We start from the raw sequence: 22,783 nt of genomic DNA on the forward strand, positions 1-22,783 counted from the left end.
AGCTGAACTGTGTGACATCATTACATGACAGTGCAATTAAAATGTGAAAACGCCTCCTCAGTGACCACATAACAGCTCGCTGATGAGTCGCTCCTCAACTCTGTAAACGGTGACAAGACTCTCTTACGTTCACATTTTTTACATGTTGCTATTGACTGTACAGAATGAAACAAACCTTATGTGAATCAGTCACACATTGGACCTTGTGTTGCGGGGCCAGAAAATGGTGTGGAACAAATTGTGTTGCATCCATTTTATTCAAAATACATGTCTCTGTTTCAGTCATTAACAATAGTTGACAGACTTCATATACACAACACAATATATGTCCAAGGCAATAGAAAATGTTGCAAAAACATATAATATTCTAATAAATTCTAATATTATTAAAAACATTTTTTGTCAAGTAATCAAAAGGTATTATCTGCCAGCAGAAATTGTTGTAATGTTTAACAATATGAGGCCCTCTAAAACAGTTTATTACATTATAAGTCTGATGGACATTAATGCATCATAACACTGTATGAGTTGTCATTATTTAGTTCAGTTGAATTCGTTAAAAAATAGAAAAGGGATTGAAAACTACAAAACAAGTTCAGGTAATCATTTCTGACTTTGTCCTTGTAAATCATCACACGTCGTCATGTTATTAAGATGGTTAGTTCAGTTGCCAGCATAATTTATTAGCCCATGGCCACTGTTCTACACTGGTATTTTATTGCACACTCCCTTGAAGCAGTGAAACAAAAGCTATATTTTGAAATTGAGTGCAACCCTTGATGATGATGCACAAATCTGAGGACTGAATTTTGAAATATAGTGTGATTACTGTATAAGCTGATTTCACTGTGAGGCTCTCACTGCTCCTCCACCTTCTTCATTTTGACCAGCCTGTTAAGGCCGGCAGACTCATAAAACAATTCCTATGACATCACAGGTCAATTTCTCCCCCCTTGTTGACTGTCCTACTATCTGTCTGTGGAACTGCACCTGTCTATGGGTCTTCCAACAGTTTACCTTCTCCCTGAGAACGATGCTTTTGATGCTGGGCAGGAGGTGGAGAATGTTGCTGGGCAGAGACACCACCCCTGAGTTAGACAGGTTGAGCTCCTGTAAGGCAGCCAGTCCGCTAAACACCTCAGGGTTAAGTGGTCTTAGCCTGCTGTTGTGGGACAGGTCCAGGACCTGCAGGCTGCTCAGCTCACTGAAACTTTGGAGCTGGATGGAGGTGAGCTCAGATAGTCCACTGAGAGACAGGTAAGCCAGATCCCTTAGCCCTGTGAAGCTGTGCCTTTCGATGCTGAGGATGGGGTTGCCGTCCAGGCTCAGAGACCTCAGAGGGAGGCCCTGCAGCTTGGGCACGGCCCTCAGACGATTCCCTGCCAGACTGAGGCTCTGAATGTTAGGAGGGCTTAGCACCTGTGGATCCCTAGTCGTGACAGTGTTCAGCAGGTTGTTAGATAGGTCCACATTGAGAGGTCCAGCACCGTGGCCCTTGTTGGAAAAGACCTCCAGGTTGACCTCCTGGAGCCTGTTGCCACTCAGGTCCACCTCGGCCAGGGGCAAGCCAGAGAAGCAGCCGGGGGCCAGCTCCTCCAGGGTGTTGTGGCTCAGGTCCAAGGTCTCCAGGTAGCGCAGCCTGGAGAAGATGCTGCTGTTGAGCCTGGAGAGGAGGTTGTTGCTGAGGTCCAGGCTGGCCAGCGTGGTGTAGCCCGGTCCAGACAGCATGGAGTCAGCGATGGTGTGGATGGCGCTGGAGGACAGGTCCAGGGAGGAGGTGTCCAGGGGGATGGAGATGGGGACCACCAGGCCATGACCACGGCCCACCCCACTGCAGTCGACCCTGGTCAGGCTGAAGCTGTGGAACAGGCCGAAGCTCTCGACTTCACAGCGACAACCCGGATGGCAGTCCATCACTGCAGCCACATAGTGAAGGACAAGCAAGAACCAAACACTCACACCCAGGAAACTGGACATAGCAAATCCTGAGGAAGACGCAACATGTTTGATTAAATTATGTTTTCATTTCATGAATTCATTACATTCCTATTCAAGAATTTGGTTATTTAGAAGACCTATATTATTAACGTCTTCAAAATTAATGTAACGTCCCTCAGGACAAGTTCAATCATACGCTCAAATGCACAGAGATAACTAATATGAACACTTTTTCTATTTCGGTTGTCAAGGGAGATGAGAAATACTGAGGAAAGTACTGTATATTTTCAGTATAAATTGCGATATGGTTTTTGGTCTGAGTAAATAACTTTCTCTGTGGGGGAAGCATTGGCTTGACTGTTGTAAATCATACAACCGTCTCTGTGTTCATTCATCCACCATGTATGCATCTATCATAATCACACATGGAGCGACCACATTTAGAGCCACTTAAAAAAAACACATATTAGTCAAAAATCATCATTAATGACCCTTTCCCTTTAATTAACAAAAGCAAACCCTACTGATATGACCTAGTTTTTTGGCTTGCTCCTCAAAAAATGCTGGCACCCATGACAGAAGCCAAACCAAACGTGAGTCAGCTTGGGGGTGTGGTTTGATGTGTGTGTTTCTTGGTTGTGTCCTTCACGCCATCAAGACACACCCATCTGTCAGAACCTTTCCCGCAGCTGTTTCACCCCACTCAATCCCCACAAACAAACCTCCTGCAGGTTGAGTTCAATAATATACATGCAGATGTATGGTGATATGCTGGAGGAAGCTTTGAATAGGTCAGTAGCCTACAGAGCAATATGAGAAGAATGCAATTGCTGAATTTATGTAGATATTCTAAACTTAGTGTTTTGATCATTTTTTAAATGTAGTTACAGGTCCATGTAGAATAAACAACCCTTTACAAAATACCATTGAAGCAGGTAGCTGCAGTTGTTATACCAGAGATGTTCTGCTAATATAACAAGGTGCACCTCTCATGTCAGAGTGGTCATACCGCCCTGTGTGGTGTATTGTATATAACAGGAGTTCCTTCCCTGATGCTGGTGCAGAATACACAGGGTTTCTCCCTCCCCATATTGACTGATACCATTCAATTCAACAGTAATAATAAAGACAATACAAGCAATACAAGTTGTGTCTAGTAACATTTTAATGCTGAGTGCCAGGTATCTCCATTTAGAGACATCAGTGTCAAGCCCGTCTGTCAGTCTCGACTTCATCACATAATCTTGCAAGTGTATGTGCTGGCTCCATACATGTTTCTGTGAACACATAGTCACTGTTTTATTACCAATTAGAGTTAGGATAGGTCATATCTGACACACAAACTGGTACTATGTTAAAGTTAGAACAGGTCAGATAATACCTACCCAATTATGGTCTCCCCATCAAACGACCGAGACTGGCGACTGGCAAACGCATCTACAGTCCTCTCCATCTGTAGAACTAGGCAGAGTTGAGGCAAAGTTCATCGTATGGAATGAAAAGGGTGTTGCAAATACTGGACATTTCTGCTGTACTGTATTATTAGTAAACACCTTCAGTCCCACACTGATGGGCATGGCAGCATAGATCAGCTCCTGACCCCGCATCAAAGACACTGATTAGATTATCAATGGTGGTTATGATTAGTATGGTGATTAGTATGGTGGAACCAACCTTATCGATGCATTCACCTTTCTATTTCACTTTAGATATCATGATCAGTGAAGTGAAATAGAATGGTAAATGCAGCAACCAGGCTGGTTCCACCAGGCTAGGTTACAAAGGTGAATTGGGACAAACCTCTAAACTCTTTTGACCTTTGACCAGGTCAAATGTCACCAACCTAATTCAAGTGTTCTCCCTGTTCCATTTATAAGGCGGCTCACAGCGAGGGATGTCTGCGTGAGTCTGAGGGTCCCCTAGCTGACCTTCTCTATGATGCATGTTCGGGTACAAACTGGACATCTCTTGAACAACTGCAGCTAACTACATAACCAGCAATAGCGTTATCTAACGTCGTTAGCTAGCTAAATTATACCAGAGATGTTATTATATTCCAGGATCTCTGGTTATACTCACCGGGCATGGTCAATCCGTATAAGGATTTTCAGTCTGCCGTCCTTGGAACGCGTTGGGGCGATGAAACAACGGAGCTCCATTCAATGAAGGGAAGTGGAGTGGGCGGGGAGGGGCGAATTGCACGTGGAGCTTGTCAAAATGGGCCTTGATTTGTTTATATATTTGTAATCATTTACTCACTGATACACTGAGGTTCCAAACTCTGCTTTAGACAAGACTGACTTTATGACCCAAATGATCCTATTTACACTTTGTCAATTTTGATACTAGAATAAATGTTTCTGACTCATATCGATTCCACATAGGCCGTTTTCAAAGGGATTATTTGCTTTTTAGGGGCAGTCGTTCTTTAAGTACAATAAACTGCTACAGCACACCATCTCAAATACTATAACAACCATCTTCCTTTTCTATCAGAAGCTACATTTGCACATTGGACATGTTGTGGATGAATCCAAGGCTTACGAGTTTATTCAGTATTCACAGAACATTCTTGTGGCCCTGTGTTCTGTGGTAAATCACACTGCTCAGATGTGTCATGTCAACCGGAGGGGTCACACCTGTCCCCACCTCTGCTCTGGGGAGGGATCAGTTGTGCAGTGTGTTTGTGTGTGTGTGCCCGGACAACGAAGTTATGGTGAAATACCTGACAAGGGGGAGCATTGAGCTCCAGGTGTGCAGTACAAAGCACGGCTCACCCTATCTGAACTCTGGAACTTGAATGAGCTCTATCTATATTCACCTAGTATTGCGCATTGGCAATACAACTATTTTGAGTATTATTAGGTTTAGAGGTCGACGGAACAATCGGAATGGCCAATTAATTAGGCCGGTTTCAAGTTTTCATAACAATCGGTAACCTGTATATTTGGACAACGATCTGTCATTGCACCAATGTACCGAACCATAAACATCAACACCTTTCTTTAAAATCAACACACAAGTATATATTTTTAAACCTGCATATTTAGTTAATATTGCCTGCTAACGTGAATTTCTTATAACGAGGGAAATTGTGTAATTTCTCTTGCGTTCAGGGTATATACAGCAGTTGGGCAGCCTGGCTCATTGCGAACTGTGTGAAGTCCATTTATTCCTAACAAAGGCCGTAATTAATTTGCCAGAATTGTACATAATTATGACATAACATTGAAAGTTGTACAATGTAAGAGCAATATTTAGTCTTAGGGATGCCATCCGTTTGATAAAATACGGAACGGTTCCGTATTTCACTGAAATAATAATAATAATTTTTATTTTTTTATTTTACTAGGCAAGTCAGTTAAGAACAAGTTCTTATTTTCAATGACGGCCTAGGAACAGTGGGTTAACTGCCTGTTCAGGGGCAGAACGACAGATATGTACCTTGTCAGCTCTGGGATTTGAACTTGCAACCTTGCGGTTACTAGTCTGATGCTCTAACCACTAGGCTACCCTGCCGCCCCAAAGAGTTAAAGTTTTGTTTTCGAAATTATAGTTTCCGGATTCGACCATTTTAATGACCAAAGGCTCGTATTTCTGTGTGTTATTATGTTATAATTAAGTCTATGATTTGATAGAGCAGTCTGACTGAGCGATGGTAGGCACCAGGAGGCTCGTAAGCATTCATTCAAACAGCACTTTCGTGCGTTTGACAGCAGCTCTTCGCAATGCTTCAAGCATTGCGCTGTTTATGACTTCAAGCCTATCAACTCGGGGTGTGAGCTAATAGCGTTTCAATCGGTGACGTCACTCACTCTGAGACTTGGAGTAGTTGTTCCCCTTACTCTGCATGGGTAACGCTGCTTCGAGGGTGGCTGTTGTTGATGTGTTCCTGGTTCGAGCCCAGGTAGGGGTGAGGAGAGGGACGGAAGCTATACTGTTACACTGGCAATACTAAAGTGCCTATAAGAACATCCAATAGTCAAAGGTATATGAAATACAAATCGTATAGCGATTAATAGTCCTAAAATAACTACAACCTAAAAACCTCTTACCTGGGAAAATTGAAGACCCATGTTAAAAGGAACCACCAGCTTTCATATGTTCTCATGTTCTGAGCAAGGAACTTAAAAGTTAGATTTTTTACATGGCACATATTTCACTTTTACCTTCTTCTCCAACACTTTGTTTTTGCATTTTTAAACCAAATTGAACATGTTTCATTATTTATTTGAGGCTAAATTGATTTTATTGATGTATTATATTAAGTTAAAATAAGTGTTCATTCAGTATTGTTGTAATTGTCATTATTACAAATAAATAAATAAAAATAGTCCGATTAATCGGTATCAGCTTTTTTTCGTCCTCTAATAATCGGTATCGGTGTTGAAAAATCACAATTGGTCGACCTCTAATTAGGTTTCATATTAGGTCAACAGAACAGTAAACGTAAAGGTACCTTATTAGAAAGTAAAAGTCACCCAGAAAATCCTACTTGAGTATGCTACTCAAATTCCTTATATTAAACAAATCAGACAGCACCATTTAAATTTTGTATTTACGGATAGCTAGAGGCACGCTCCAACACTCAGACATAATTTACAAACGAAGCATGTGTTTAGTGAGTCCGCCAGTTCAGAGGCAGTAGGGATGACCAGGGAATGTTCTCTTAATAAGTGTTTGAATTAGACAATTTCCCTGTCCTGATAAGCATTCAAAATGTAACGAGTACTTTTGGGTGTCAGGGGAACTGTATGGAGTAAAAAGTACATCATTTTCTTTAGGAATGTAGTGAAGTAAAAGTTGTCATAAATATGAATAGTAAAGTAGAGTACAGATACCCCCAAAAACTACTTAATTAGTACTTTCAATTATTTTTTACTTAAGTACTTTACACCACTGTCTTTGAAGTTTTTTTAATGAACTAATTAACATACTTATTTGAAACTGAGTGCATATACTGCGTGTATTTCCTGTCCTGACAACATTTCTCCTCTCACAGCCTCTATAGATAGATGTGGAGTTGGCCAATAATTCACCAAAATAGAGGAGACCCGTTATTATCACCTCAACTACAATTATCACATCTACAATTACGGCATCCCTTTCCTTTCTCTGCTCTTACCATTCTCTCACCACCACCCTTTTGCTTTCACTGTTCAAAGCATCACGAACTAAAACGACATCCTTTATCCTTTCTTTGAGGAGCAAAAGGTGTGTAAAGGCCATTGTATTATTATCTTGACAGATGGATGTTACTTTTTGGTCATCAAATAAAATAGAAGTTTGGGGGTTCTGAATAAAAGTATTTACTTGATACGAAACAAATCTAAATTCTTTATTGCATGATTGGACTTCTGGTAAGCCATGTATGCTTTTGAATCTCTCATGTTCAGATAATTAGCCTATACTACAACAGGGAATCACATAGCAGACTAAACTCCACTCCATGGTGAAGGAAGTTTGAGGAACCAAGTTTAGTCCGCCAGGAATCACATAGACAGCAATGTTATCGTTGTGATATGTTACAATGTTTCAAAAGTCAACAACAATTATACTTTCATCCAGACATAATAACCTCAGAAAAAAGTTGTGAACTGTCTTTTGAAAAGTTCAGGACACATTCTATGGGTGATTTGAATGCAATGTAAACTGCTCACCTTTCTTGAAGAATTGTACCACGTTTGTGGCACTTATTCAGTCGATATGTTAAGATAGATCCCTTTGCGATGGCAAGAGACAGTATTATGTTAAAACAGACTGTCGTTTACATTTTTTCCTCTTTGTCTGCTTCCCCCATCTGCCGTATAACTTTTCACCAGTACAGTCCATGTAACGACTTTCACGCAGGCAGAAGTGTGCCGCCCATTTTAACCTATTTCTAACCTCGTTCTTCTCAGATTACTTTTGCTGAAAAACTCGTGCCATGGCTCACGATGCAAAATCTACTGCGGTCAAGCTATCCTGCAAACAAAAATCCTCCGTCAAACCATCCGCGCTGTAGAATATGAATGCGCCCATGCACTGAACATTGTGGTATCACGAGGAATAACCTATGCTTGACAGAGAAGACGATCCGTTCTCTGAACCTCTTCAGATTTAGTGTCGTCTGTGAATTGTGTGACGATTATGTGATATGTTTATACCCAGTAACTTCATTTAAATAAGGCAAATTATACTGAATTTATTCACACTTTTTTTGTTTCGGTTTCGGTAACAACATGCATCACACGCGGAAGCACATGCTTCCTAGGCAGTAGTTCGGTTAGATCCTATTCAGTGATTGAGATTCCACAGAACTAGGATTGCTTTTGGATCTCTTGAAATAGGTCAGAAATACGGTCTCGAAGCAAGGAAACAGCACTTTATGAAGGCACAAATTTGATCAAAATCATTTCCTGATTAATAAAGCTATGATTGGATTGTTTTTAATGATCATAACCTATTGTCAAATATGATAATGTATAAGATTTGGATGGTCATGATTTTATTTGAAGGGCTAATTCAAATAGATTGCCAATACAAGTAATTAATCTCATATTCCCCCAAAATATATATCCCATATTGGAGACTCAATGAAAGTTTAACATACTGTTTCAAATATGTATCATTTAGAAAATACACATACATGACATACTTAATAAATAAGCAATAAGACCCAAGGGGGTGTGGTATATGGCGAATACACCCTGGTTAAGCCCTGTTCTTAGGCATGACGTGAAGTGAAGTGCCTGAATACAGCCCTTAGCCATGGTACAGTATATTGGACATATAACACAAACCCTCGAGGTGCCTTATTGCTATTATGAACCGATTACCAACATGAATAGAACAGTAAACATGTATTTTTGCATCATTCCCGTGGTGTATTGTCTGATATACCACGGCTTTCAGCCAATCAGCATCCAGGACCCAAACTACCCGGTTTATAATGGCATTTATCCCATGTTGGAGACTCAATTAAAGGACCTTTTCAAATACAGTACATTTGGAAAGTATTCAGACCCCTTCACCTTTTTCCATATTTTGTTACGTTACAGCCTTATTCTAAAATGGATTTAAAAAATGAAAAAAATCCTCATCAATCTACACACAATACCCCATAATGACAAAGTGAAACAGTTTATTTTTTGTTTTTGCAAATGTATTAAAAATAAAAACAGAAACACCTTATTTACATAAATATTCAGACCACTTGCTCTGAGACTCGAAATTGAGCTCAGGTGCATCCTGTTTCCATTGGTCATCCTTGAGATCTTTCTACAACTTGAATAGAGTCCACCTGTGGTAAATTCAACTGATTGGACATGATTTGGAAAGGCACACACCTGTCTATATAAGGTCTCACAGTTGACAGTGCATGTCAGAGCAAACCCAAGCCATGATGTCAAAACTATTTTCCGTAGAGCACAAGATTGTGTCAAGGTAAAGATCTGGGGAAGGGTACCAATACATTTCTGCAGCATTGAAGTTCCACAAGAACACAGTGGCCTCCATCATTCTTAAATGGAAGAAATTTGGAACCACCAAGACTCTTCCTAGAGTTGGCCGCCCAGCCAAACTGAGCAATCGGAGGAGAGGGGCCTTGGTCATGGAGGTGACCAAGAACTCGATGGAAGAAGCCATTCCTCAGTAAAAGGCACATGACAGGCCACTTGGAGTTTGTCAATTGGCACCTAAAGGACTCAGAAGATGAGAAACAAGATTCTCTGAGCTGATGAAACCAAGATTGAGCTATTTGGCCTGAATACCAAGCGTTACATCTGGAGGAAACCTAACACCATTCCTACTTTTCAACCTGGAACAGTCCTAATCATACGCCATCCGAGTGCGCAGCTGAACACTGTATGCTGGAAACACTCAATTTGTTATTTTAACTAAAACATAATCAATTTGTTAAACGTAAATACCAAACCTGTTTTTACATGGATTCCTCAGCACAGTTAGCTTATAACCGCTAGGACCGCTATTTCTTACCCCGGAATCCCGCTTAACTGACAGGTTAAAGTCTGCTTGAAAGAGCCGCTAAGCTGCTAATGTTAGCCATCAGGCTAACTAAGTTAGTCCCAGATTAGTTTTCCAACGGAACCCTCTTTGTCTGGAGAAGTAAATGAACGGTTCCAGCCCTGTAGTAGCTGTATCTACTATACTTTGTTTCAGGGAAAACTGGATCACTCAGAGTTCCAATGTGGAAAATTATTTGCTTGCCAAGGATCTTAGGCTTGAGGTGGCTTCCTTTATCACATGGGTAGCCAGCCTACATAAGAAACTGGGGAAAACGAAGAGTGGAATGTTTACCTTTTCTATGCCGGTGGCTGGAAGGTGTTTGCGCATGTTGGATGCATCTCCGTCTTGTCATTTGTTGTTATCCGACTGGCCAGTGTTGCCCGGAGTCCGTTCACCAGGGGATCCATCTCCTGCCTCTCCTCCCCCATAGCTTGACCGCGATAGCGGAATCAAAAGAGCAAAGTAAGAGGAGCATGGCAATCAACAATGGTTACATGTCACAAGCCGTGGAAGCCGAAGACAGCGGCCTACCGCAAAGCAATCTACACTCCCAACGAGAGGCCCGGAGTGGATACAAACAACGACTAGTTTAGCCATCCTAGAGCCTGATCTTCCTGCACCTTCGTCGCTGGGGGTACCGGTGTCTGTGGCCGCTGTGCCTACTCCTACTCCTTCCCCTACGATTTCGAAGTTGACATTGGCAAACTTCCATCCCTGCTCTGAATCGAGCGGGCTTTCTCCATCTGTCGAAGACCTCCACCATCCTGTGAAGCGTGGGAGTGGGTGGATTTCCTCATCCTTCTCGCCAGCCGTGATATAGGACAGCTCCATGGTAAGAAATGTGACTGTTCCTGGTTCAAAGACAATGTCCTATCCTGGAGCTTGAGTAAATTACATTACTAAGCTGCTCCTGAATGTACTACACCAGGACATGGACATTGATTCTATCATAGTCCGAGTAGTGCGGGTCTTGTGAATACCCAGCCTCTCACACATGGTGGTGAACACACAGGACTCAAAGTTTCTGCCTTGGTCGCTGTGGATGGACTCCGCAGCTCCAAACCTGCTGAACATCCCCACTGTCAGGGTGTCATCGATGGTCTCTGCCTCCTGGTCAGGCAGAGCATAGGCCTCTGGCCATTTTGGGAAATAGTCCATGGCCGTGAGCACCCAGCGGTTTCCACTGTCTGTGGTGGGGAACAGCCCAACTACATCCACTTGGGAGCCCCAACTGGGATCTGTTGGAGCTGAGCATGAGAGTGGCCTGGAGGGCCTTTTCTCGCTGTGCAGTTGTCACAGCGGGAGCAAAAGTCCTCCACATCCCTCTTGTGCTGCCCCCAGTAAAAGCCCTGACGGAGGCAGCGCCGTGTTTTTGTGACCCCAAAGTGTCCAGTCCCCACCCCCCCATAAGTGCTCTGGAGCACAGCCTCCCATAGTGCTTTTGGGACCATCACCTGCCACATCTCCTCTCCCGTAGCTGCCTCCTTCCATGCCCATTGTAGCACGCCATCAGCCAGCACCAGTCTCTCAAACTTTGACCACAACCCTTTGGTTGGGAGTGAGAGCGCTGTCACCTCTTCCCATGGTGGCCTCACCTGCGCCTCTACCCACTGTAGCACCAGATGTAGGTCTGTGTCCCATCCCTGCTGCTGCCCCCATTCAGCCACGTCAACAGTCTGCAGCTCACAGCAGACAGGCCCGCTCGCCCGACACACTGAGGAACAGACCTCCTCTGCACACAGCTCTCTCTCTCACGGCCCTCTCTTCACTCACAGTGGCGGCACCCTTCTGCAGTACAGGGCCGATGGGATATGGCGTCTGCGTTGAAATGGTGTGACCCTGCCCTGTGTACCACTGTGAAGTCGTACGGCTGAAGCTCCTCCAACCAGTGTGCCACCTGCCACTCTGGCTCTCTGAAAGACATGAGCCACTGGAGAGCAGAGTGGTCAGTCTGTAAAGGGCAGGCCACCCAGGTAGTACTTGAAGTCTTTGATGGAAGCCACAACAGCTAGGAGCTCCCGCTGGGTGACACAGTAGCAGCGCTCATGTTTATTGAATGTTTTGCTGAAGTACGCCATCACTCTCTCCCCCTCTGGCCCCACCTGGGTCAGCACTCAACCCATGCCTACATTGTTTGCGTCTGTGTCCAGGATAAAGGGCAAGGTGAGGTCAGGGGGGGCAAGCACAGGGGCCTCGATCAGTGCACGTTTGAGGGTTCACACTCCACTGTCCAAGTGAAGGCCTTGTCCATCAGAATCAGCGATGTTTGAGAAGCCCCGTACAAACCTTCTGTAGTATGAGGCCAGGCCCAGGAAGTTCTTCAGCTGATGCTGGTCGGGGGGGGTGGGCCACTCTTGGACAGCCACCACCTTGTCCTCCATGGTGCTGATACACTCCTTCCCCACTTGGTGGCCCTAGAAGGACACCTCTCTCCTCATGAAGTGACACTTCTCAGGGTTGAGCTTCGGGCCTGCGGCAGCCACCCTCTCCAGCACATGCCGTAGCACCCCTGGGGCTGACTGGAAGGTACTGCCATGAGCCAGGATGTCGTGAATGTATACCAGACACTCCTGTCAGGGGATGTCTTCCAGCACCCTGTCCATCAAATGCTCAAAAGTAGCTGGAGCGTTGTACAGGCCGAAGCACAGGACCTTGAACTTCCAGTGTCCTCGGTTAGTGGACTCTAGCCTCTGGGGAGAGGGGCCACTGCCAGAAGCCACTGCGGAGGTCTAGTGAGGAGCATCAGGAGGTTCCCCTAACAAAGTCCAGCGACTCATCAATACATGGTATGGGGTATTAGTCCTTCCTGTTTACCTCATTCAGCTGCCTGTAGTCCGCACAGAACCTCAGCTTGCCCCTCCCTTCTTAGATCCCATGACGACTTGCGCCACCCAGGGGCTGTCTGAGGGCTCGATGAAGTCTGCCCGCTGCATCTCCAACACAGCCTTGTCTGCCGCCTCCTGGCGTGCCAGCGTGATACGGCCCCCCTTCTTAGACACCCCCTCCACAGTGACAGGGACAGGGATAGGGACATGACAAAACTCCCCAACACAGGTCAGGCCCACCACAACAACAGGTTCCATCCGCTTGCCCTCGTCTGCTTCTGGTGGATGTGGAGCCTTGCTCACCCGTCCGTGTCGGTGTGCTCCTCCTGAAGATGGTGGTGGTTGGGAAAGAGAGCCAGGGGTCCGCACTGCCCCGTCTATGCAGACCCTGAGCGGTTTCCCTGAGCTTTGGGGGACATGGGGCACTCCCGGTGCAGATGGCCTGGCTGGCCACACCTCCAGCAGACCCTGGGACCAGGGTGTGTGTTTCGTGCCGCCTGTAGCAACACAGCACGAATGAGTTGAGTCATTTCAGCCACCCATGCAGGCTTTTCCCGTTCTGGCCTGCTCTGCCCCCCAGCCCGCTTAGTGGGTCTGTTTCCCTGCACCCCCTACGAAGTCCCAGCTGAAGCACCAGTCCACACGAGCTCCCTTTTCAGACCATCTCCAAGGCTATCTGCAATGACTCAGAATGAGCCAGCTGGGTCTGTATGCGCTGCTCCATAGGAGAGAGCGGCTGGATGAACTGGTCCCGTGCTATCTCGCTCTGCACGGAGGGAGGCATGTGAGCTTATGCCCACAGAGAGAGGCTCTCAATGTCATTAGCTAGCACCCGTAGTGGCTCTCCAGGCTGCCTGCATCTATTACTCAGTTTGGAGCGCAGCAGCCCGGGCTGTACACACTGTCCAATGCGACTCGTCAGTGCTCCCACTAAAGCCCCATAATTTTGTCTGTCCTCGGGTCTAATCAATATCAAACAGGACATAGCATCATCTTGGAGGCAAAATGCCAACTGCAGTGCCTTATCTTCATTCAACCACCTCCCAAAATGAGCTAACAGTTCAAACTGAGCATGAAAAGCTTCCTAATCCTATTTTAACAGATACGTATGCAATCGGGAACTGGGCGCCGCCATGTTTGTTTAAATCCTGAGCCCCAGATTCTTCATCCCGCAGCGTCGACATCACCCCTTTGGTCCACCCATCAGAATCCGCACAAAGCACAGTTGATGAAGCACTCATGCCATCATTCTTGCGGTGTCCCTCAATCGTACTCTGTGCTCCAATGCCCTGGCAATCTCCTCAGCCACATCCTCCGACGTCCATGCAAACGCACCTCCTTGGCCATAATCGTCCCCTACCTCCACCTTCACTTTCGGATTCCCTCGAAGCATTTTCAACCCCCGTTCTCACGTACGTTAGCTAGCCACGGTAGTCAGCTAGGTAGCTGGCTAACTTTTATCTACGTTTTTAATTCTGACACCAATGTAATGACCTGGCTAGATCGTAAAGGAACAATTGTCCAGACAGTTGATTGAGTTTACGAATTCACGGTTTATTAACTAACCTCCACACAGGCTACTGTTTGGCTGCAGCCCACACCAAATAAATGAAAGATACCCGTACAAAACAACCGTGGCCTTCTCTTGTGAAGACCAGACTTAAGAGAGAGAACAATTGCTAAACATGGTGTTAACTTGCAATGCTCCACAGTCTTTCCTTCCACATCTGAAGGGAAGACATGTCCTAGTGAGAACTGACTACACCACAGTGGTGGCTTACATCAACCATCAGGTTGGACTGAGGTCCCACCGCCTCCATCTTATGGCACGGGATCTCCTTCTCTGGGCTCAGGAATGTCTAGCGTCTCTACGCACAGCGCACATGCCTGGCATCCTGAATGTGGCAGCGGATATTCTCTCAAGGAAGTGCCCGCCTTTGGACTGGAGCCTACATCCCCAGGTGGTGCAGCACCTGTGTTACAAGTTTGGCAGGGTACAGGTGGACCTCTTTGTCTCCCTGGACAATGCGCACTGCCCCCTGTGGTACTCCATGTCAGAGCCACCAGAGCCTCGGGGCTTGGACGCTCTGGCTGACGATTGGCCAGGGCTGGAGCTTTACGCATTCCTCCCATTTCCCCTGATCCAGGCTGTGCTGGACAGGACCAGGATGGCAGAGCATACTGGCCCAGATGACCCTGGTTCAGCCTTCTCCTGTCCCTGTTGTCTGGGACACCTTGGCAACTTCCCCTGAGACAGGAACTGCTGTCTCAGACTGGGGGAACTCTGTGGCATCCGAGGCAGCACCGCCTCAGTCTGTGGGCTTGGCTACTGCACCAATGGTCCATGTTAGGACTACAGGAGGGTGTAATGAACACCATGCAGAGTGCAAGGGCACCGGCTACAACCTCGGCATACCAGTTGTGCTGGCGGTTGTTCTGCTCTTGGTGCACTGGTATTGAGGTGCTGCCCGAGCCATGCGGGGTGCAGTATGACCTCCAATACCTGAAGTCTCACTTGGATGAGGGCTTAGCAGCCTCTACACTGAGAGTGTATTTGGCCGCTATATCAGCCTGCCATGTGGGGTGGATGGACAGGCCAGGGGGGCACCATCCCTTGGTTTCCAGGTTTAGGAAGGGGGTTCGTCGCCTGTGTCCAGATCCGCTCTGTGGCGAGCTGGGATCTGGATGTGGTCTTGGCAGCTTTAGCAAATCCGCCATTCGAACCGTTGGAGCCTGCCTCCCTGAAACACCTCTCTATGAAGGTGGCTTTCTTTGTAGCAATTAATTCCATGAAGAGGGTGGGTGTGAGCTCCATGCTCTTTCGGTAAGTTCTGAGTGCTACTGGAGGGGGGTATATCTCTCTGCCCCAACACTTCATTCCTCTGAAGGCTCTGTCAGACAGGCATGTGAACATCCATTCTAACCTGTCTGCTTACGATCCCCCGGCAGTGGCAGGAGGGTCTGGGCCTCCCTCCGACATGCTGTGCCCTGTGAGGACACTGGTTGCCTATGTGGAGCGGACACGGTCAGTGAGAACAATAGATCAGCTCTCTGTCTGCTATGGTGAGAGAGTCCTGGGGGCTGGGCTATCAAAGCTCACCGTCACATACTTTTAATGTGTGGCTATGACAGTCAATTGCAAATTAGTCTGACATAATGTCTCTTATCTCACCATCACTAATGAGATGGTTGTGCATGAAGCATGTCGTGTCAGACCTTCTCAAAGTCAGGGGGCATAGTCGACAGTGCGCACCTCATTTCTGCTGTCACGTCTAACCTGGATATTTGGTTTTAATGCAGACGAGTGCACTGAATCCAGCTTCATACAGATATGAGCTGGCGAAGGGTACCATGAGTTTTATGGTGCTTCCAAGACAACTGGGAACTCTGAAAAATACATGGAAAATCATGACGTCAGTGATCTTCAGGTCGGAAAGTTGGAGCTCTAGAAATAGGCCCGAGTTCCTGAGTTGGAATTCCGAGTTGGATGACCGTTCAAAATGATTTTTCCCACTCAAAGCTAGTTTTTTCACCAGTTGTCTTGAATGCACTGAAGTTGAGGTCTGAGATTTCTAAGTTCTGAGTTCCCAGTTGGTTTGAATGCCACATTTATGCTCAGAGGGAGACTGCAGGATATTCCCTTTGAGTCTGAAACCAAAACTCCTGCATTGTGACCCATGAATGCGTTGTCTGCAGCATTCGGTCACATCCAGCTTGATCACTTACCGGCATGTCAACTGAGCCAGAATCAAACAAATTGGGAAGTGGGTCCTAAAGTGTTCCAAGCATTGGAGATGAGCAGTCACTCATGTGGGACACTTACTGATGCTGTCTTATGTAAGAAACGTGCACAGCCCGAGGGAAAGGGGCATAGTTTGCGTTTGAAAAAGTGATTTCCTCTGATCTGAATACTCTGATTTGGTCTCTCATCTGTAGATTGTTTTTGTATTTCCCCTGCATGCTTGCGTTCAGTTTGTTCAGTTGACCAAATATGTCTGTTACATAGGCAAGGAGACACATTTTCTTACACAGAAAGTCAACCAGGTGTTTGTTTTTATTTTGACATCCATTGCAAAATAAACAGTTCCTCTCTCAATGTAAAAAATCTTTCCAACACTCCCCCCCGATAACCACCAAACCTTGGTGTGAAGTAGAACATTGTCAGGCTCTGATCCCATATCTTTGCATAGCTTTGTGAAAAGGCAGGTGCTCAGTGGATGTGGTTTAGTTTACAATTGAAGTTACCTGCTGCTGTATATCTCCAAGTTCTGTGCACAACTCTTTTGCCGCCATTTGCTCTCGGTGTATCATACAATTCTTTCATATGGCAGAGGGAGACACATTCATAACTGCAGTGCATTCGGAAAGTATTCAGACCCCTTGACTTTTTCCACATTTTGTTACGTTACAGCCTTATTCTAAAATTGATGAAATTGTCTTTTCCCCCCTCATCAATCTACATACAATACCCCATAAAAACAGATATAAAAAAACAGTTTTGCAAACGTATTTAAAATAAAAACCTGATTTCACATTTACATAAGTATTCAGACCCTTTACACAGACTTTGTTGAAGCACATTTGGCAGCGATTACAGCCTTCAGTCTTCTTGGGTATGACACTTCAAGCTTGGGACACCTGTATTTGGAGAATTTATCTCATTCTTCTCTGCAGATCCTTTCAAGCTCTATCAGGTTGGATGGGGAGCGTCGCTGCACAGCTATTTTTAGGTCTCTCCAGATAATGTTTGATCGGGTTCAAGTGCTGGCTCTGGCTGGGCCTCTCAATGACATTCAGAGACTTGTCCCAAAGCCACTCCTGCATTGTCTTGGCTGTCTGCTTAGGGTCATTGTCCTGTTGGAAAGTGAACCTTTGCCCCAGTCTGAGGTCCTGAGTCCTCTGGAGCAGGTTTTCATCAAGGATCTCTATGTACTTTGCTCCGTTCATCCTTCCCTTGATCCTGACTAGTCCCTGCCACTGAAAAACTTGCCCACAGCATGATGCTGCCACCACCATGCTTCACCGTAGGGATGGTGCCAGGTTTCCTCCAGACGTGATGCTTGGCATTCAGGCCAGAGTTCAATCTTGGTGTCATCAGGCCAGAGAATCTGGTTTCTCATGGTCTGATAGTCATTTAGGTGCCTTTTGGCAAACTCTAAGCGGACTGTCATGTGCCTTTTACTGAGGAGTGGCTTCCGTCTGGACACTCTACCATAAAGGCCTGATTGGTTGAGTGCTTCAGAGATGTTGTCCTTCTGGAATGTTATCCCATCGCCGCAGAGGAACTCTGGAGCTCTGTAGGAGTGGCCATCGGGTTCTTGGTCACCTCCCTGACCAAGGCCCTTCTCCTCCGGTTGCTCAGTTTGGCCGGGGGGCCAGCTCTATGAAGAGTCTTCGTGGTTCCAAACTTCTTCCATTTAAGAATGATGGAGGGCACTGTGTTCTTGGGGACCTTCAATGCTGCAGACATTTTTTGGTACCCTTCCCAAGATTTCTGCCTCGAGACAGTTATGTCTCGGAGCACAATTCCTTTGACCTCATGGCTTGGTTTTTGCTCTGACATGCACTGTCAACTGTGGGACCTCATCTAGACAGGTGTGTGCTTTTCCAAATCATGTCCAGTCAATTGAATTTACCACAGGTGGCTTCCAATCAAGTTGTAGAAACATCTCAAGGATGATCAATGTTAAGGTATTTATGTTTGTTTTTTTAAATATTACTTTGCACCTAAAAAAAATCGATAAGGATTTTTTTTAATTTAATCATTTTTTAATAAGGTTGTAACATAACCAAATGTGAGAAAAGTGAAGTTGAAGGTCTGAATACTTTCCGAATGCACTGTATGTGTGAAACACATCTCACTGTCCTAGAAATGCCATGGACATTATGAAAACAAGCCCAGATCCCCCAATATTCACTGCATAGTGTCGAAACGAACTACTGACTGGGAGGCATGTGCTTCAGCATTTGATGCATGTTGGTACCGAAACCAAACAAAAAAAGTGTGAAAAAAGACAATCATATTTCACATCAACATAACATAGTTATCTGGCGACACTAAATCTGTTAAGAATAGGTTCTCTCTTCTGTCAAACATATTACGCTTGATACCATAACCTGCAGTGCATGCGTACACAAATTCTACAGCGCGGATGGCTTGTGAGCGATCATTTTCGTTTGCAGGATAGCTTGACCGCAGTCAAAATCCAGCCTGGGACGGAGGCTCAACAACACAATAAATGTAGTCCTTGAATGAACACATTTCATGAGATTGATGTTTGACTTTAATTGCAGTAAAACTTTTCATATTTGATATGTTTTCTTAAAGCTAATATGCGAACATATGATCTAATAAGTCAAGAAGTCAAAAATATTATTTTAATTGGTATGAAACAAATATATGCTGGATACATTTTACACGCAATCTAAATGTAAGCAAACCGATACTTATTCTTGATCTGAGGGAAAAATCTAAGTAGGCCTCTTGAGCCCATTTATCCCATGGGATGATAACATTTTTCCTGTAGGCCTTCCTCCCACATGCTATTTTCTGCTTTCTTTACGCCCAAGGCTATAAATTCCTACCGCCAGCGGGCGAATGGAGTTTACCAAATGAAGTGATTTGCATCTCTGTCGGGTAGCCCCCATTCATACGATCGCAATAAGCCTTTGGCAGGCAGCTTTCTCATCTCTGTCGTTTAGCCTCCTCTCAGAGGATAGCTATAAACCCAAGACAAGTCATCTAGCCATGACTTAATTTGAAAGACAATAGCAAGGAATTTCTTTAATCTCAAATTCATCCTGCCCCTTCCACTAACCACAGCCAGCCAGAGGATGCAAGCTGTTTTGGTTGTTTTTATACCTTACCTTACATTTGTTTTGATTTTAATGTGATTGCATTTATTTGCCCATTTAAAAACACAATACAATGCACGTGGACATAATGCACTTAAAATATTTGAGGATGACACAAAAAGTGATACACCTAATCATATACAGGTTATGTAGATTAATGATATATTGATTATGTCCAAAAATAGCCAACATTTTTGCCATTAATTTAATATAGGCTCCTATAAATTGAGGCAGTACAAACTGTTCCTTTCTAGCAATAAATGTCCCTAAACCACCTCAGTGATTCAAATAAGCCTGACTGCAGTGTGCAGTTCGGGGCCGTGTTTTGGGGTCCATATGAGGTTTGACAGTGACACACTGAATACGAACACACACGTTTGTGCAAGGCACACGTTGAATACAAACCTATTTCACTTTTGAAGATCGTGCTAAATATTATATAAAGTCGAACCAGCACGTGTTGTAACACTATTTGTTTCTGTAACAGTTGGTACCAGCACGTGTTGTACCACTTTTTTTTCTGTAACAGTTGGTACCAGCACGTGTTGTAACACTTTTTGTTTCTGTAACACTTGGTACCAGCATGTGTTGTAACACTTTGTTTCTGTAACACTTGGTACCAGCATGTGTTGTAACACTTTGTTTCTGTAACACTTGGTACCAGCATGTGTTGTAACACTTTTTGTTTCTGTAACACTTGGTACCAGCATGTGTTGTACCACTTTGTTTCTGTAACACTTGGTACCAGCACGTGTTGTACCACTTTTTTTTCTGTAACACTTGGTACCAGCATGTGTTGTAACACTTTGTTTCTGTAACACTTGGTACCAGCATGTGTTGTAACACTTTGTTTCTGTAACACTTGGTACCAGCATGTGTTGTAACACTTTGTTTCTGTAACACTTGGTACCAGCATGTGTTGTAACACTTTTTGTTTCTGTAACACTTGGTACCAGCATGTGTTGTAACACTTTGTTTCTGTAACACTTGGTACCAGCATGTGTTGTAACACTTTGTTTCTGTAACACTTGGTACCAGCATGTGTTGTAACACTTTGTTTCTGTAACACTTGGTACCAGCATGTGTTGTAACACTTTTTGTTTCTGTAACACTTGGTACCAGCATGTGTTGTAACACTTTGTTTCTGTAACACTTGGTACCAGCATGTGTTGTAACACTTTGTTTCTGTAACACTTGGTACCAGCATGAGTTGTAACACTTTTTGTTTCTGTAACACTTGGTACCAGCATGTGTTGTACCACTTTGTTTCTGTAACACTTGGTACCAGCATGTGTTGTAACACTTTGTTTCTGTAACACTTGGTACCAGCATGTGTTGTAACACTTTTTGTTTCTGTAACACTTGGTACCAGCACGTGTTGTAACACTTTTTGTTGAAGGTAAGAACATAACTGTTGCCAACTTAAATGTAAATACTTATTTGAAATATCTGCCATCTGTCTTTAGACTGTCACAATACATTTATATAAAACATAGGGGGTATATATAGGGGGGAGGGAAATATGTGTAATTTCTAATGCTTCTTTTACATTTTGTAGCTTAGATTTCTGGCTATAATGGGTGCCAAGGACCTGAAGTCGACAGTGTGGTGGATGCTACCTTGCTTTCTGTCAAACTGTCTTGCCATCATTTATTTATATTCTATACACACCGAAATCAGTTTTGTAGACCGGACCATTGCAATAGTTATGTCACCTTCTAGTACTACTAATGAATATGCTTTAATATAATTCTATGCTGCAACTGCGCTGTACTTATTCCACTCATAATGCACATGGGCAAACAATGTCCATAGCCTAATATATCACTATAGGCTATTTGAAAAAAATCGTATTTTACTTTATCTCATTTTCTTTTCTGAATGCCTCTTGTACTTGATTTAATTTATTTAGTATTTTTAGTAGTATGTTATACATTATATTTACTCTGTCACTTATTTGATTGCTTTCCTATGTTATTTATTTGATGACTATGTTACTTTGGTGAGAAGCCTGTGTCATGACGTTGCCCTGTTGGTGAGGTTTATGACCCCCATAAATACCTTTCCCCCTTTCCTCGCTCTACTCTACAGAGTGCCTCTTGGAAAGCCCTTTGTAAACAAAGACAGAGTCTGTTAACATCAAAAGGGTGGTGAACAGAAAAATATTTTGGTAATCCAACCAGTTGAAAATATGCGTTGGTTCTTAAAGAATATGATATCAGATCAGTTGTCATCTGAGACATTATTACTGATGATAGGATGACAAAAATGGTACCTTGGAAAGTCTACACATTATAGTTATCAGATTCACATGGAATTGTTGTGCAATTGTTTAAATGTTTAAATATGAAACTATTTGTGAACAGATGAAATGTAATTTTAGCTTCTAAATGAGAGAATTGGTTTTCATAAGTGAACTAGGCTCAACTCAGTGGCCCCACCCATGTGAACAGACATTGGTTGTGAACTATGAAACACGCCCTTCTCTCCTTACTACATAAGCCCTTTACAAAAATGTTACATTTGTGTTCCTGAGGACGTGAGGACAACGGTCCATACGTTAAAAGGGCTTATATCAAACTACAGAACTAAGCCAACTTCAGCGACAGCTTAAATTATGGCAACTTGGTATGAACTTTGAACTCTTATACACTAAAGAAGTGATACCTCCTAGCCGTTAAGTGAGCAGCAGCATCTGTAAACGTGGGCTAGGAAAGGACGGACAAAGTATCTCTTCTACCAAACACATGATGGTACGACAACCCATCCTAGACATTCTTCAGAGGACAGGAAGATCTCTGTTGGGCAACACAGCCTTCCATCTACGACTAACCTATTGAAGCACAACTCAAAGTAAATATTTCTTGCATTTTCCTTTTCCAAATGGGCGGTTATTTAGAATGCATAAGATTCTGTATTTACGATAGCATAGCTTTACAAGGTCCGATCAGAGACCAAATCCTTTGTTCCTCTGTCACGTCCTGACCTAAGTTCCTTTTTTATGTCTCTATTTTGTTAGAATGCCCACCCCAACTCACGCCCTTACCTATGTTTTGTATTTCTGTGTTTGGTCTGATATGGTCCCCAATCAGAGGCAGCTGTCTATCGTTGTCTCTGATTGAGGACCATACTCAGGTAGCCTTTTCCCACCTGTGTGG

At 44.2% G+C, this 22,783-nt stretch overlaps 1 protein-coding gene across 1 annotated transcript; it reads right to left on the reverse strand.

Moving 5' to 3' along the window:
- Window positions 1-244: 244 nt before the first annotated feature.
- LOC135548554 (tsukushi-like) lies at window positions 245-8,040 on the reverse strand. The gene is made up of 2 exons (XM_064978289.1): window positions 7,599-8,040; window positions 245-1,985 (listed from the first exon to the last, which is right to left on the reverse strand). The coding sequence occupies exon 2, from the start codon at window positions 1,975-1,977 to the stop codon at window positions 910-912; it is 1,068 nt and encodes a 355-aa protein (XP_064834361.1). The 5' UTR covers window positions 1,978-1,985; window positions 7,599-8,040; the 3' UTR covers window positions 245-909.
- Between the last annotated feature and the right edge of the window lie 14,743 nt (window positions 8,041-22,783).

This window comes from Oncorhynchus masou, chromosome 11 (assembly GCF_036934945.1).
Source record: "Oncorhynchus masou masou isolate Uvic2021 chromosome 11, UVic_Omas_1.1, whole genome shotgun sequence".
NCBI classification, from domain to species: domain Eukaryota; kingdom Metazoa; phylum Chordata; class Actinopteri; order Salmoniformes; family Salmonidae; genus Oncorhynchus; species Oncorhynchus masou.